This window comes from Globicephala melas, chromosome 4 (genome assembly GCF_963455315.2).
Source record: "Globicephala melas chromosome 4, mGloMel1.2, whole genome shotgun sequence".
Taxonomy (NCBI): domain Eukaryota; kingdom Metazoa; phylum Chordata; class Mammalia; order Artiodactyla; family Delphinidae; genus Globicephala; species Globicephala melas.
This window is the reverse complement of record NC_083317.1, coordinates 31,828,879-31,843,075: the sequence shown is the minus strand read 5'-3', so window position 1 is coordinate 31,843,075 and position 14,197 is coordinate 31,828,879. Positions and strand designations below refer to the sequence as shown.

The following is a 14,197-nucleotide window of genomic DNA, read 5'->3' as shown; positions in this document are numbered from 1 at the left end:
AGGTGGATCTACCCAGTGATATAAAATAATCAAGCTATCCAAGCTAGAAATAATAGTATCCTAGAAAGAATGGAGATAGAAATTTTAAGATAGGAAGGACTATAAAATGCCACAGAAGTGAAAGGTGGGTGTGAATGGGGGTGAGGGTGAGAGAATGGGTGGAGGACACACAGATTTTACAAAATGTTTTTTGTGGGTTGTATTTAAAAGAACTGTTTTTAGTGGAGTAGTCAGAATAGAATCCTGCCTGTAGGGGGCTGGAAAGTGAATGGAAGTTGTGGAAAGGGGTGATGAGTATGGGCTCTTTGCAGAAGGTTGGGAAGGAGAAGAGAGGTCGAGGTAGGGTTTGACAGGAAGGCAGAATCTGTCAAAATGTTTTAGGATAGTGTATTTGAACATTATTATAGAATAAGGAGAAGAAACTATTTAGGCAGAAGAGATACAAGAAAAGGAAGGTGATTGATGAAGGAATCAGGAAAGAAGGATGGGGAAATGAATCTTAGAAGGCTGTAAGTGCACTTTAACTACAACTGTATTTTCAAAGCTGTACTTTGGTAAGATTAGACATCAATCTATTGTTCTATTTACTACGGGCATCTGGTCATTAGCAACTTCCTTTCAATATGGAAGACAGTTTCACTTTGTTCTGTGACAGAAGCCTGAATCCCTCATCCAGGCATGGACTCAGCCGTGAAATGATGGTAACACTGTGCATTCCTATGTGACCGCAGAGTACTTGGTGACATCACCACAATCTGAAGTTTGAAAAACTTTGCTTGTTTTTGTCAGTTAAGCCAAAGCTGATCTGAACTTTTAACTTTGTGTGATTATACTCCAAGTAGTGATTCATAAATTATGAAATTTATGTCTGGCTGAAAGTGCAGACCAATTTGCTGCTCATAGGCAACCTTCCTCCAAAGTAAGCTCAGTTCTTCAGGAGAAAATTTTACAACTCGGAAAGATCTTGGTGTATGCATAATTAGAACAAAGAGATGAAATTATGTGTCTTTTAATTATCATTTCTGTACATTGCTATAATTTTAACCTTCATAATTCAATTTACATTATTTATAATAAAAGAGGCTCCCTGATTTACATGTGTAACAAATGGTTATTTTTAATTAAGGAGAGTGGTCTTCTAGACTTCAGGGTCTGATATTTTTGCTGATATTTACCTCAGTTAGTTCAATTTATTTCTACATATATCAAACATCTACTGTGTTATTAAGCATTGTACTAGTTCTGAGATTTTTGCGGAAACATGAAGCTTGACCTCAAGGAGCTTATAGTCAGAGAGGGAGACAGGTATCTATAGATTCACAGGTATACTCATATTTTTTTTTTAACATCCTTATTGGAGTATAATTGCTTTACAATGTTGTGTTAGTTTCTGCTGTATAACAAAGTGAATCAGCTATACGTATACATATATCCCAATATCTCCTCCCTCTTGCGTCTCCCTCCCACCCTCCCTATCCCACCCTTCTAGGTGGACATGGAGCACTGAGCTGATCTCCCTGTATTATGCGGCTGCTTCCCACTAGCTACCTATTTTACGTTTGGTAGTGCATATATGGGCATGCCACTCTCTCACTTCATCCCAGCTTACCCTTCCCCCTCCCTGTGTCCTCAAGTCCATTCTCTGCATCTGCGTCTTTATTCCTGTCCTGCCCCTACTGCCCCTACGTTCTTCAAAACCACTTTTTTTTTTTAGATTCCATATATATGTGTTAGCATACAGTGTTTGTTTTTCTCTTTCTGACTTACTTCACTCTGTATGACTGTCTCTAGGTCCATCCACCTCACTACAAATAACTCAATTTCATTTCTTTTTATGGCTGAGTAATATTCCATTGTATATATTTGCCAGGTCTTCTTTATTCAGTCATCTGTCTATGGACACTTAGGTGCTTCCATGTCCTGGCTATTGTAAATAGAGCTGCAATGAACATTGTGGTACATGACTCTTTTTGAATTATGGTTTTCTCAGGCTATATGCCCAGTTAATGTTTATGATGCTCTGATACTTGAGAGTCCAGAGAAGAGAAAATTAGCCCAGTCTTGTGGGAGATGGAATATAAAGAAAGACTTCTTGATCTTTCCTGGTGGAAATGACCCAGAAGCTGAGTGTCCAGGATGGGTGGAATTTAGCTTAAGTAAGAAGAGTGGATAGATTGTTCTGGAAGAGAAAGTCAGCATGAAAGGTTGAGGTACATTGAAGAGGCTGTAAGAAATTCAGTATTACTAGACATTAAACATGGTAAAGTGGTAAAAATGAAGCTCTTGCAGTAAACGTAAGCTTAAATCAGAGAGAGCCTGTAGTTACTATAAAAGGAAGGTGCCTGAGTAAGCCAGTTTAGAGGGAAATAACTTAAGAAGCAGAGACCTGTTAGAAGATATTTTCAACCCCCAGAAGAGATGTAGAGAATATAAACCAAGCTGTGGGAGCAGGGATGAGTGAGTGGGAAAATTCAGGAAACTTCTTAGAGTTAAAATCATCCTTACATGTTATATAGTTGAATGTGTGGAAAAGATACATTTTAAGGGTTATGGGAAGGTTTGTTGGAAGGGAGGGAAGATCCTGAAATAATTCCAGTTTTCTGTCTTAGGTATCTTAATGATGAGTGATGTCATTGGCTACATTAGAGAATACAGAGAGGGAAGAAATCTCAGAGAAGTGGACATGATGAAGTCAATGTTCAACATGTGGAGTTTGAGGGACCCTCAAGAGGGAAGTGTCCAACCAGGCAGAGTTCAGGAAATATAAATTAATAACTCATCATGATGAGTTAAAAGTTAAGCCACTCATTCATTCAATCAGCATACTTACTGATGGCCTATTCTATGTCAAACTGAGAGTGTATCAGTACACAAAGCAGAGAAAAATATCTGCCCTCATGGCAGCTGTATTCTAGAAAAGTTTACAGTATGAGAGAATGGATGAAATCACCCAGGGTGAGTGGAGAAAAAGGTTTTTCTGTACACACACACACGTGTGCACGTGCGCACGCTGGACCAAAAGCAGAAACCTGCAGGAAGGGCATCAACATAAGGGCATCTGCACAAGAAGAACCCACAGAAGATTGGCCAGGAAGGAAGGAGGGATATAGGAGCTAAGAGAGTAGTCATGTTTAAATTGATAGTAGTTTTCAGATGAAGGGCAGTGAGAAGTCCAGAGACGTAAGGGCTGAAACATGATTAGCATTATCAAAGTCAACAGTGAATTTTCTCAGTTTCCTTGTAGTAATGTGGGCATAAGTAGATTTCAGTGGGATACAAAGTGAATGGGAGTTGTGACGACCAATATTGAGTCCAGGTTGCTTTTCAAGAAGCTTTGCTAAGCAATCAGTAGATAAAGTATTGATTTATGTAGAGCACAGACTTAGGGGAAAGCTTTTAGCAAATGAGATATTTTGTCATAATGTAGTTTGTCAAAAACTAAATTCAGTAGAGGAAGGTGGATGAAACAGGGACTGAAGACGAAGGTCACAGAGGACCAAGTGCCGTGAAGCTAGGGTGCAGGTGTAGTGGTCCACATGGACTGTGAAACCCCAGAGAGTCAGAAGTCTGCGTCAGGAACTAAAGTTGTGATGAATAGAACAGGAAAAAGGTATCATCAGGGTGGACTACACAGGCTACGTAACTCGACTGCTTGGCCCTCACAAGAGGAGGATGTTTTTTGTGGAGGAGCAGTGATTTAGAGCTGGTGTTAGTGAGCTAAAGGCAAACCTTCCTCCTTCCACTGCAGGGAACTGCAGTGGAAACTTTAGGGGAAATCAGATTTCATTCAGGTAATGTGGGCCGTAGAGGAAGCTTTTAGAGGAGGAAAACAAAAGGGCATGAGGAAGAGGTTTTGTTTTGCTTTTTTTTTATGTGTTTGGTGTCCAAAGGGTAGAATGGATAGGCTTTGGAGAGAAGCGAGCAGTCGGAAGATGCATCAATAGATGCAGCACCAAATTTAAAGCAGTATGGAGCTAGAAATTCAGGAGACAGTACTAAGCTGGAGTGGCTTGTTTGTTTATTTATTTATTTATTGGCTGCATTGGGTCTTGTTGCTGCATGCAGGCTTTCCCTCTAGGCGAGCAGGGGCTAGTCTTCATTGCGGTGCACAAGCTTCTCATTGCAGTGGCTTCTCTTGCTGCGGAGCACAGGCTCTAGGCATGTGGGCTTCAGTAGTTGTGGCACTCGGGCTCAGTAGTTGTGGTTCACGGGCTCTAGAGCACAGGCTCAGTAGTTGTGGCGCACAGGCTTAGTTGCTCCGCGGCATGTGGGATCTTCCCGAACGAGGGATTGAACCCGTGTCCCCTGCATTGGCAGGCGGATTCTTAACCACTGCGCTACCAGGGAGGTCCCCTGGAGTGGCTTGTTTTTTGAAGCTAGCAATGATGTCAGGCTTTTGAGAATCAGGGTTTCACAATTTAAAATATGATATTGAAATGGTAATTGGCATCTAGGAAGTGAATCCGGGCTTGGCTCTGTTTTGGTGATTCGAGAAGACTGGGCTTTTTTTCTATCAATGCCTTATAATTCCTTCATAATTTACATAGGGACATATTAGAATGTCTCACATTGTTTTCACATCAACACTAGCAGCTCCTCTGAGTGTAGATACTATTATCACTTTTTTAGAAAAGTTGAAACTAAAGCCTAAAATAATGGGAGATCACATGGTTAAGGATAGAACTGGAAGCCATGTCTGACTCCAGGTTTGGGTTCCCTCTTTTAAGGATGTTGATCTCAACTGAATTTGAGGTAGACAAGAGCTTATGAGTAGAGTCAACAAAAATCCCAACCACTACTAGGAAAACAGCAAGGTTGTTATTTTCAAAAGACATTGCTGCCTTGTTCATTACTGTTATAAAACGTCCTCATTTATTCCTCAGAAACACTGATGTTTCCCCATTCAGAATTACAGACACAAGTGATACATTATACAATGAAATGTACAGTGGTGTTCATACGCACTTATTATATTTCATTACACAGAGGATATTCTACCTTACTGTAGACCTACTTTTCCGACATCAAATAATCCCAGAGATCCTAGTTCTTCAAGCTCAATGTCATCAAGAGGATCAGGAAGCAGACAAAGAGAACAAGCAAATGTAGGTCGAAGAAATATTGCAGAAATGCAAGTTCTTGGAGGATATGAAAGAGAAGATAATAATGAAGAATTAGAGGTATCTATAATTTTTTTCAAGTTTCCCAACATTAGACTAGTTTTTATATCAGTCTCAAAGTTAAAAACATCATCAGTCTACAGAAATGTTACTGTTTCATCACAAACCCTGTCACTGATGCCAGCAACTGAAATTCTGAGACTTTAATGATTTTTTTGAAATGTGTTCCAAAGTTTTAAATGGTAATAACAGCTTGTTTTTAGGTCTTAGCGTTCATATTTATCTGTAGCTATTCACATAGGAAATATATATGGCAAAAATGTTGTTAGGATATAAGAACTGTTGATCTAGATAATTATGATTCATAATATTACAGTAGGTTATAAAAACCCAATAAAGTGACAGAGTTATCAGGTGTGAGTGCGGGTGTTTTGCCTGCGTTACCTGCCACCCTAGTGATCACTGGAGTTAATCAGGATGACCTGGCCAACTCGTTCATCTTCAGTCTTTTGAAAATGGGAACCTGATACTTGACACTGACCTTCCCAATCTTCTTGAGTCAAAGATACACTCCTTTGTTGGAATCTATAGGTAGTGTTTTAAGATAGAGTTGGCAGTAAATCACATCATATTATAAAATCATCTCCTGTTTTTAAGATTGCGTTTTCATCATTTAATAAAAAAACAAGCTGGGGACAAATTTATCTTACAAATACATTTAATCTCAAGCAGATTGTTTAAGTTGAGTGTTAAACTAATACTTTTTATAATAGAAGATGAAAAATTATAATTAATTATGTCAAATTGAATTTTCTATAATGCCCAATATATCAATATCTTGATTTTGAGGTTTGGAATAAGAATTCTTTCCTGGGCTTCCCTGGTGGCACAGTCGTTGAGAGTCCGCCTGCCGATGCAGGGGACACGGGTTCGTGCCCCGGTCCGGGAAAGATCCCACATGCCGTGGAGCGGCTGGGCCCGTGAGCCATGGCTGCTGAGCCCGTGCGTCCGGAGCCTGTGCTCCACAACGGGAGAGGCCACAACAGTGAGAGGCCCACGTACCGCAAAAAAAAAAAAAAGGCTTTCCTTTTGCAAATGCTGTTAGAAAAGTTATTTTTTAGGTTTTTGATTGTTTTTCTTTAGAAGAGCCCTTTTGGGGAAAAAAGTCATCATAGACAACCTACTACTTAAAACCAATAAAAATTGAGCTATAATGTTGAATTGAGGCTGGGGGAGTAAAGAACTTGGCCTCTTCCTTCTCCTCTCACCCTGTGCCACACCTGCCAACACCCAGACACTGTGTGGAACACAGTTTAGTACTTGTTAGAGAACTATTAGATTTGCTATCAAAACCAGCTAAAATTGACAAATTAATATGTTGCCATGAGCACTTTCTAGTGTAGCTAGTGAATGAATGAAGAAACACAAATTATAAGAATAAAAGCATATAATTAAATATGAAATAGGACAATACTCTAAGATTTATTTTAAAATTTAACAAGAACTGATCTCTTACAGGAAACTGAAAGCTGAAGACAACCAGAGAGGCTTGTGAGATCTAATGTGAAAGTTATCACTCAAGATGCCTCGTGTCTGATGACATATGACGCCAGATAAAATGTTCAGTGCAATCAGAGTGTACAAATTGTCGTTTTTATTCCTCTTATTGGAATACCATTTTTTTTTAAAGTTTATTGGGGTTTTATTGTTGTTGTTTGATCCCTATCCTTACGAAGAACCTCCCTATTCCCCTCACTGTTGGAACAAATCATTACACCTTGCTTCCGGCAAGGGAAGTATTTGTCTTCTTGCTTCAGTCATCAGCCAGCAGGAGAGAACAAAACAGTTCTTTTGCATTTTGCCCCTGAGATGTGGCATTGCACTGCTTATATACCAAGCTAATTTACAGCAAAATATTGATCAAAGATACAAAGTTGACTAATCAACCTCATGTCAAGGGCTCTCAAGATATAATCTTTCTATAACCAACTGCTAATGCAAACTAAAACATAACTTCATTTTAACATGATTTTAAAATCAGTCTTTCATACCACCCTCTGCTGGGAGAAAAAAAAAAATACGTAGCAAATGCAGAACAACCACAAACAATTTGAATGGGGTAGAAACATTGTAAATATATACTCTTTGCAACCCCTGGTGGTACTTTACTTTGTCTTCATTTCAATCATTGAAGTATATTCTTATTGGAAATGTACTTTTGGATAGGTAGGGGTAAGCCAGTTGGATATCTGGTTGTCAAGTCATTGTCATAAGTCAGCCTAGCAAAAACCTTGTTCTATTTTTCAATCAAAAAGCAATTATAAATGCATATTACAAACAAATGGATGTTTTTAATGACCAATTGAATAAGGACATCCCTATCTTAACTGGCCTAAATTTCTTCTGGTAGTGTCAGTTCAAATTTCAGAAGTGCCACTTAAGGAAGTTTGATTTTTGTTTTTGTAATGCACTGTTTTTAATCTTTTTTTTTTTTTTTGGTTTTAAAAGCACAATCACTAAACTTTATTTGTAAACCATTGTAACTATTAACCTTTTTTGTCTTATTGAAAAAAAATGTTGAGAAGCGTTTTTAACCTGTTTTGTTAATGCTCTATGTTTGTATTTGGAATATTTGAATGATGACAGATGGTGAAGTAACGTGCATACTTTATTGTGGGCCATGTACGCAATGGTTCTTACTTTTCCCGGACTTAAAGAAAAAAAGGTTTAAGTTTGTTGTGGCCAATGGTGAAACTTACAAGATTTCCTTATAAGCTCAAATAGACGCATTACTTGCTTTGAATTGCCAAATGATGCCCTCTGACTGTAGATTTTTATGATCCTTTTTTTGTCATTATATAAATTTCATTGACTTTATAATTGGTGCTATTGAAGAAAAAAAATGTACATTTATTCAAATATAGGTATCAGGCCTGACCCCACTGGAAAACAAAGCCAAACAAAACTGAACCACAAAAAAAAAAAGGTGGTGTTCACCAAAAACTAAATGTGTTCATTTAGATAATTTGAAATTTACATAGAAAAGGTGTGCAGTACTAAGGGAACAATCCATGTGATTAATGTTTTCATTATGTTCATGTAAGAAGCCTCTTATTTTTAGCCATAATTTTGCATACTGAAAATCCAATAATCAGAAAAGTAATTTTGTCACATTATTTATTAAAAATGTTCTCAAATACATCATTCTTTCTTGTGTTGATTTCTTTTTTTTTGCATTGTGTTATCAAATGTATTCCATTTAGTCACAGAGTTGTGCTGTCTTAACATGTCACCACTGTATTATCAAATGCGTAAAAATTCTCTTTTATGAACAGCCAGGTTTTACTTGTAAGGAAAAATTCTCATTTTACTTTTCTGAAATTAAAGATATAAGATGAATCATAAACTAAAAGTTAGTCGTTTAATCAGAGAGTAACTTTGTCAATATTAAAAATGTACTAAAATGTTTATGTGTATGAATCTGAATTTCAGTTAACCTATTTCTGAAATAGTCAGAATTCAACTACGATAAATCTGACTTGTAAAGTTTGGACTACTTATGTTTTGTCAGCAAGAAAATTATGTAAATCCAAAAGGTTTATCAGTAATTATCTGCTTTCTGGTTACAAATATATGTGAAATTTTGACAATACAATACCTATCATATACCAGGTTGCATACTATTGTTCATTAGATTAAAGTTAGCATATTCAGTTATTCAACTTTGGATGAATGAAGTGGGCATCATGTCTTGGAAGTTCCAAGGGCAATAGAATTTAGTGAAAGTTTTTTTCCTATGACATATACATTGCTAAATTTTGTGTTGATCATACTTTGAAAATATGGAAAAAATTTGAAAAAATGGGGGTGATCATTTGAAATTTAATTTTGCAAAAATGAAGTAACCACCAGCATCTACCTAGAGATGAACAGGTCCATAGGTCAAGAAGTCAGTTTCCAAGCTATATCAAAGAAAAAAATTTGGAGAGATATGTTTATGGCTTAATTTTTCTTTTCCTTTTGGTGAGTTGACTAAAATTAAGTTAGTCTCTCTTTTGTAGTATATGATATACATACAAATTATGTGTATCAGAGGGCCTGAGTTTGACTCCCAGTTTTGTCATGGGCTGTGTTTCCTTGGACATATCACTTAACCTCTAAGGCTCAGGTACTTCACCTGTAAATTCAATAATACCTACCTCATGGAGCTATTGTCATGATTTAGTGAATTCATGTGTATGACGTGGACTCTGTAAACCTCCAAAACAATACAAGATATTGTTGTATTTATGGACTGAAATCATTGCACACATGCTATCTCCACTTTTCACACATAGTTTGTTCCCCGTAACCTGCAAAGAGTTTTTCTAAAAAGGTCAAAAAGTAAGTGTGGTTCAAGGATGGGGGTGGTTCCATTTCCGGTGAGTAAAATTCACAGTGAAATACCTAATTGTGGAATAAATTCTTGGTGTTTTAGCTTGTTTCCTTGCTTTTGAATTCCTGAGGGCAAGGATATGACATTTTCAGCATGTATTTCACAATTCAGGGGTGTAAGCATATGACTTGAGGTCTCAATGACTAGACTTAGTGTCTATTTTGGGCTGCTCTTCCAACTAGTGGGAGAAAATACTGTCTTAATGCCAGGGGAACTCAGTTATATCTTTCTCGATCACTCTGAATATAGAGTCTGGATCTTCTCCTCTCTCCCCTCTCTGCAGGGTGGTATCAGAATTTCAGAGGCTGTCTTCATGTGCAGAAGGTGTATAGGGTCAGATGGCAGGGGCTTTGGCATTCTTGCTATCGTCCAGGTTTTCACTCATCTCCGTTTGTCAGAACCTTTACTCTGCATCCTCCTTTCCCCAAGCTCAACAACCCTCATTATTTGCTGACCCTCTCCTAAGTCTTTTGATGTAGGTTGGGTGTAGGGGACCCAGAATGGGACCTTTGTATGCTCTTCCATGCCGTCTGGGGCTCTGGAGACTGGGGTGTGGAGGCCCTTCCTCAGGGCCTCACACCATATCACTCTGTCTCCTAAACTGCTTGTCACGTGTAGGCTGCGTGCTTTGGGAGAGGGAATGGCAGCTACTTCTGCTTTATGAAGAAAAAAGCGTTGGTTCCAGATCCAGACAAGATGTGCTTGAGTTTCGGCCCCTCAAATTATTAGCTGTGTAAACCACCGTTTAAGGTAATGAATCTATGCCTTAATCTAGTGATATTAATATAATTAATAATACCTACCTTACAAGGTTGTTGGGATTAAATGAGTTGATATACGTAAAGCATATAGTAAGTGCCCAATATTTATTGGGCAACACCTGCTGCCTCTTTGGTGTTCAACTGGAAAAAGCCTCATAGGTCGCTTTACTTTCAGATTCCCCAAGCCCTAGAGGACTAGAAGGTGAGAAAGCACAGGAATCAGAAACCTCAGTGACACACTCGCCATATTTAGTTCCCTCACCTCCTATTTAATTCTCTCTTCCCAGTGAGATGGAAAGGGAGGGAGAAAGAGAGAGGGAGAGAGACAGAGAAACTGAGAGAGAAGAAGGGAGGGAGAGAGAGGAAAGAAAAGAGGGAAGGAAGCAGAGAGGAAGAAAAACTATTATGCATATGGCTTGTATGCCAGGTCTTCAGTTTGCAAGACCTTATCTCTTGCCAGTCAGCCTTCGCTCTGCTACAGATTTAAAAAATCTATTTTGAAACCCAAAAGAGAGCGTTGAATTGCTTTTCTGTGGTAACCATTCCTTTGCATTTCTCTGGTAACCATCTCAGGGCAGTATATGTAGAAAGCCCTCTCAGCTGCCTCAAGTGGGGTGGGATAGCAGGAAATACCTTATAACAGGTGCAGCTTCTGCTAATATTTCAAAATATGATCTTGCTACGAAATATGAAAGAAAACATTAAACAAGGAGGTTAGTCTTTAAAAATAGAAATATCTTTTGTCAAATTCTAGTTTTCTCAGCTTATTTCAAGAAAATGTAGCAGAGAGAAATTAAATGTTGAAAAAATAAGGATTTGACAACGTATTAAATGGAATATTGAGCATGAGAGTGTAAAGATCATTTTAGTGTCAAAAAGTTTTAGGGAAGTTTTCTCCAGAGAAATATGGCCATTGCCCTTTTTCTTTTCACAAAGGCGTCTGTATCATGACTCCCAGTGAATAGCCTTAAGGACCTTGTATTTCTGGATCCCTACGTGTAGTTTCTGTTTTGGTAGTGATGCGCAAGTTTTGTTTTGTTTTGTTTTTTCCATATATGAACACACGCCACCTGCAAAGTCCAGTGCCTTCTCATTAAGGCCACATTTCTGTCTGTAACACACCAAATACCCCAAGCAGATCATTTTCATCAGCGTTTTCATTTTTATTATTCCCTCGTCTTTATAAAATGACAAAACACAGAGTATTCAAATAGCACCACAAAGACAGATGCCAACACTGCCAAATTGAACTGTTTGCTTAGCACGTATCTGTCAGCTGTAAAATTCTGAATTTAGTGGTTTAAAGAAATCAACCCACAATTAACAAAAATGTAGAGTATATGGAAATGGAATGTAAGAAATTAAGAGATCTTGGGCTTAAAAATAAAAGATTTGCTCATATTCAGAATACAAGCATAAAATTATTTTGAAATAGTAAATTGACTTTTTAAGCAAATCCTAAACATTTTTTGGTTGTTCCCTTCAAAGTTTGCATGAGGAAACAAATGTTGCTTTATGCTTCAAAGTTAGATAATCCTTTATTATGAAAATGTCTTATTCGTAACAACAAACTAGACTAATTAGCACTTTGAGTGCTATTGAAATAGTTGAAAAGTTATATTCTTTTTCTTTCTTTCTCTTTCCCTTATTGCCTATTTTGAACATTAGTGAGAGGAAAGATAACAAAAAAAAAAAAGTTTGAAAGCCACTTACCCTAACATATCAAATGTAAATTTCATTGTAATATATCTGTGTCTTACAACCACTTGCTGTCAGGCAACAGTTAAGATGTATTGGGTTGGCCAAAAAGTTTGTTTGGGTTTTCCTATATGATCTTACGGAAAAACCCGAATGAACTTTTTTGGTCACCCCAATAGTTTTCATTGCCTGCTATTAAAAAACATACCTCATACAAACAGACAGTGAGCGTGTGTCCAACTTCATTAATAAGGGGATCAGTGGAAAGACAAAGAGCATTTGAAAAACAGTTGTGGAAGAAACAAATATGATTGCTAAGTTAGCAAGTATGACATTAATATCTTTACAGAAGCAGAGAATCATAGCACCTCTTATTCTTTAGGTTAATCACTAACCTTCATAACTACATGAAATCTGCACCTTTATCATTTGAATTAGTAAAAAATATACTTTGGCAATTTACATTCCCCCCCCCCTTAAATCAGATGAGAATTAAACAGTGACTTAGCCTTGTCTGTGGTTCCCCAGAGGCAGAACTTGTGACAAAGACTTAGGTGCTGTTTATTTAGGAATTAATTTCAGTAGATGGGAATGTGAGGAGAACAAGAGGAGAAGTCAATTTCTGTTCTTTAAAGTATGTGAAATTGCCTCCAGGGGGACCCTACTAGCTCCTCCAAAAATCATACAGAATCCCTTCCAGAATCTTTCACAGAAGGAGGCAAGCCTAGAAGTTCATCAGTTTGTTCCTGCTTCTGCCTTGAGTGCGGGCTGCTTGTGGGGTAGGGGTGGAGTGGCATGAGGTGGAGTGGGGTGTGGGATTTATCTCCCAATCATTAGTGAGCAGACCAGGTGGGAGTAGAAGACCCTGGGGCAGATAGTGGACACGCATATGGCAGGTGTTTGAGATGGGAAGGTGCCAAGATGACGTGAGTCTGAACTCAAAAGAAACTGTCGCAGAGGAGTCCTCAAAGCCATATGCTAAAAGCAGGATTATTGGGAAATGTTTTAGCATGCTAGCAAAAATTAAGCAATCATCAATTTACTTTTTCTAAATTTAAGATAAATTTTCTTTCATACTATGAATATATGAAATTAGTCCTCGGTATTTATACTACTTTCACATTGGTGGAGTTCTTACCAATTGTTAGTACTATGGGTGTTGAGTTTGACATTTAACGTATTCTGAAAAAGTTTACACTATCATCACTGAAACAAAACAAAAGCAAAAAAGTATGGAAACAGCAGTGAGACATGAACTGAATCATTAGAGTAACTGTGAGCATTTTCTAACAATGCAATAAGCTTTACAATACCACAATAATTAATTAAAGTTGTGTCAGACTATACACGCACAATGCAAATAAATGCAGGTAAAATTATCAAATACCTCAGAAAAACATGAAATATCAAGCAAAGTTGAGGGTGTGAACAATTTGTGTCTGTGAGATTATCATCGAGGCACTGTTTCATAACTACAATTGGTAGCATTTTTCACAGTGGAATATAAAGATCTTCAAATCAATGGAGTCTTACATTTGATGAACTATTGTAACATTTATACAAACCCATTGTCTTAAATAAATTGGGCTCAAAATATTTACTTGGATTTGGTACTTTTTTTTCATTCCGATCTTTGGCATAATCAGTAATTCCACACGTTAAGACTGAAGTTGCACTTTGAGATTTTAGAAATTATTCTTGCATTTGAATAAAGCTCTGAGTTCTTTAATTTCAAGTAAAGCAGAGCTTTCGATGCCTCCTACTTAAGTGATTTCTACAACCTGCTCAGCTTCAGAAAGTAACAAAACTAACCTGGACAAGCAGGGCTGCTGTCCCCACCCTGCAACTCAGGGATCTCCTGCACTTTGAAGTGCCTTAAATCCTCCTCCAGTGCCTAAGTCTGGTCAGGGTGGACAGTGCCTAAAGGCTCGGTTCTGGGACCAACACGGGCCCAGGTCCCCTGCTCGTGAGTTCCATACCCAAGGAGCTGCAGAATCCAGATTTGTATCTATTGGGTTCCTCCTGGGGCCCTGCAGCTGGCCCCTGGTTCCAGGAGGGCTGCCTGGTTAGTGATTGCTACCATTGGCTGTCACATTTTTTTCATGAGATTGAGTGAGCTTGTGTTGCCAAAATTGTACTGATGTGCCTGATTTGAGGTGACTTAAATTGTTTATAAAACAGAG

At 37.9% G+C, this 14,197-nt stretch overlaps 1 protein-coding gene across 12 annotated transcripts in view; it reads left to right on the top strand.

Moving 5' to 3' along the window:
- ROBO1 (roundabout guidance receptor 1) overlaps positions 1–7,626 on the top strand; it is a 1,111,527-nt gene extending 1,103,901 nt beyond the window's left edge. For all 12 annotated transcript variants that reach the window (XM_060297918.1, XM_060297919.1, XM_060297925.1 and 9 more), the window contains 2 exons: positions 4,987–5,180; positions 6,639–7,626. In XM_060297918.1, coding sequence (XP_060153901.1) covers positions 4,987–5,180; positions 6,639–6,653 — 209 coding nt within the window. In that variant the 3' untranslated portion in view covers positions 6,654–7,626. The remainder of the gene's footprint in view (positions 1–4,986; positions 5,181–6,638) is intronic.
- Positions 7,627–14,197: the final 6,571 nt, after the last annotated feature.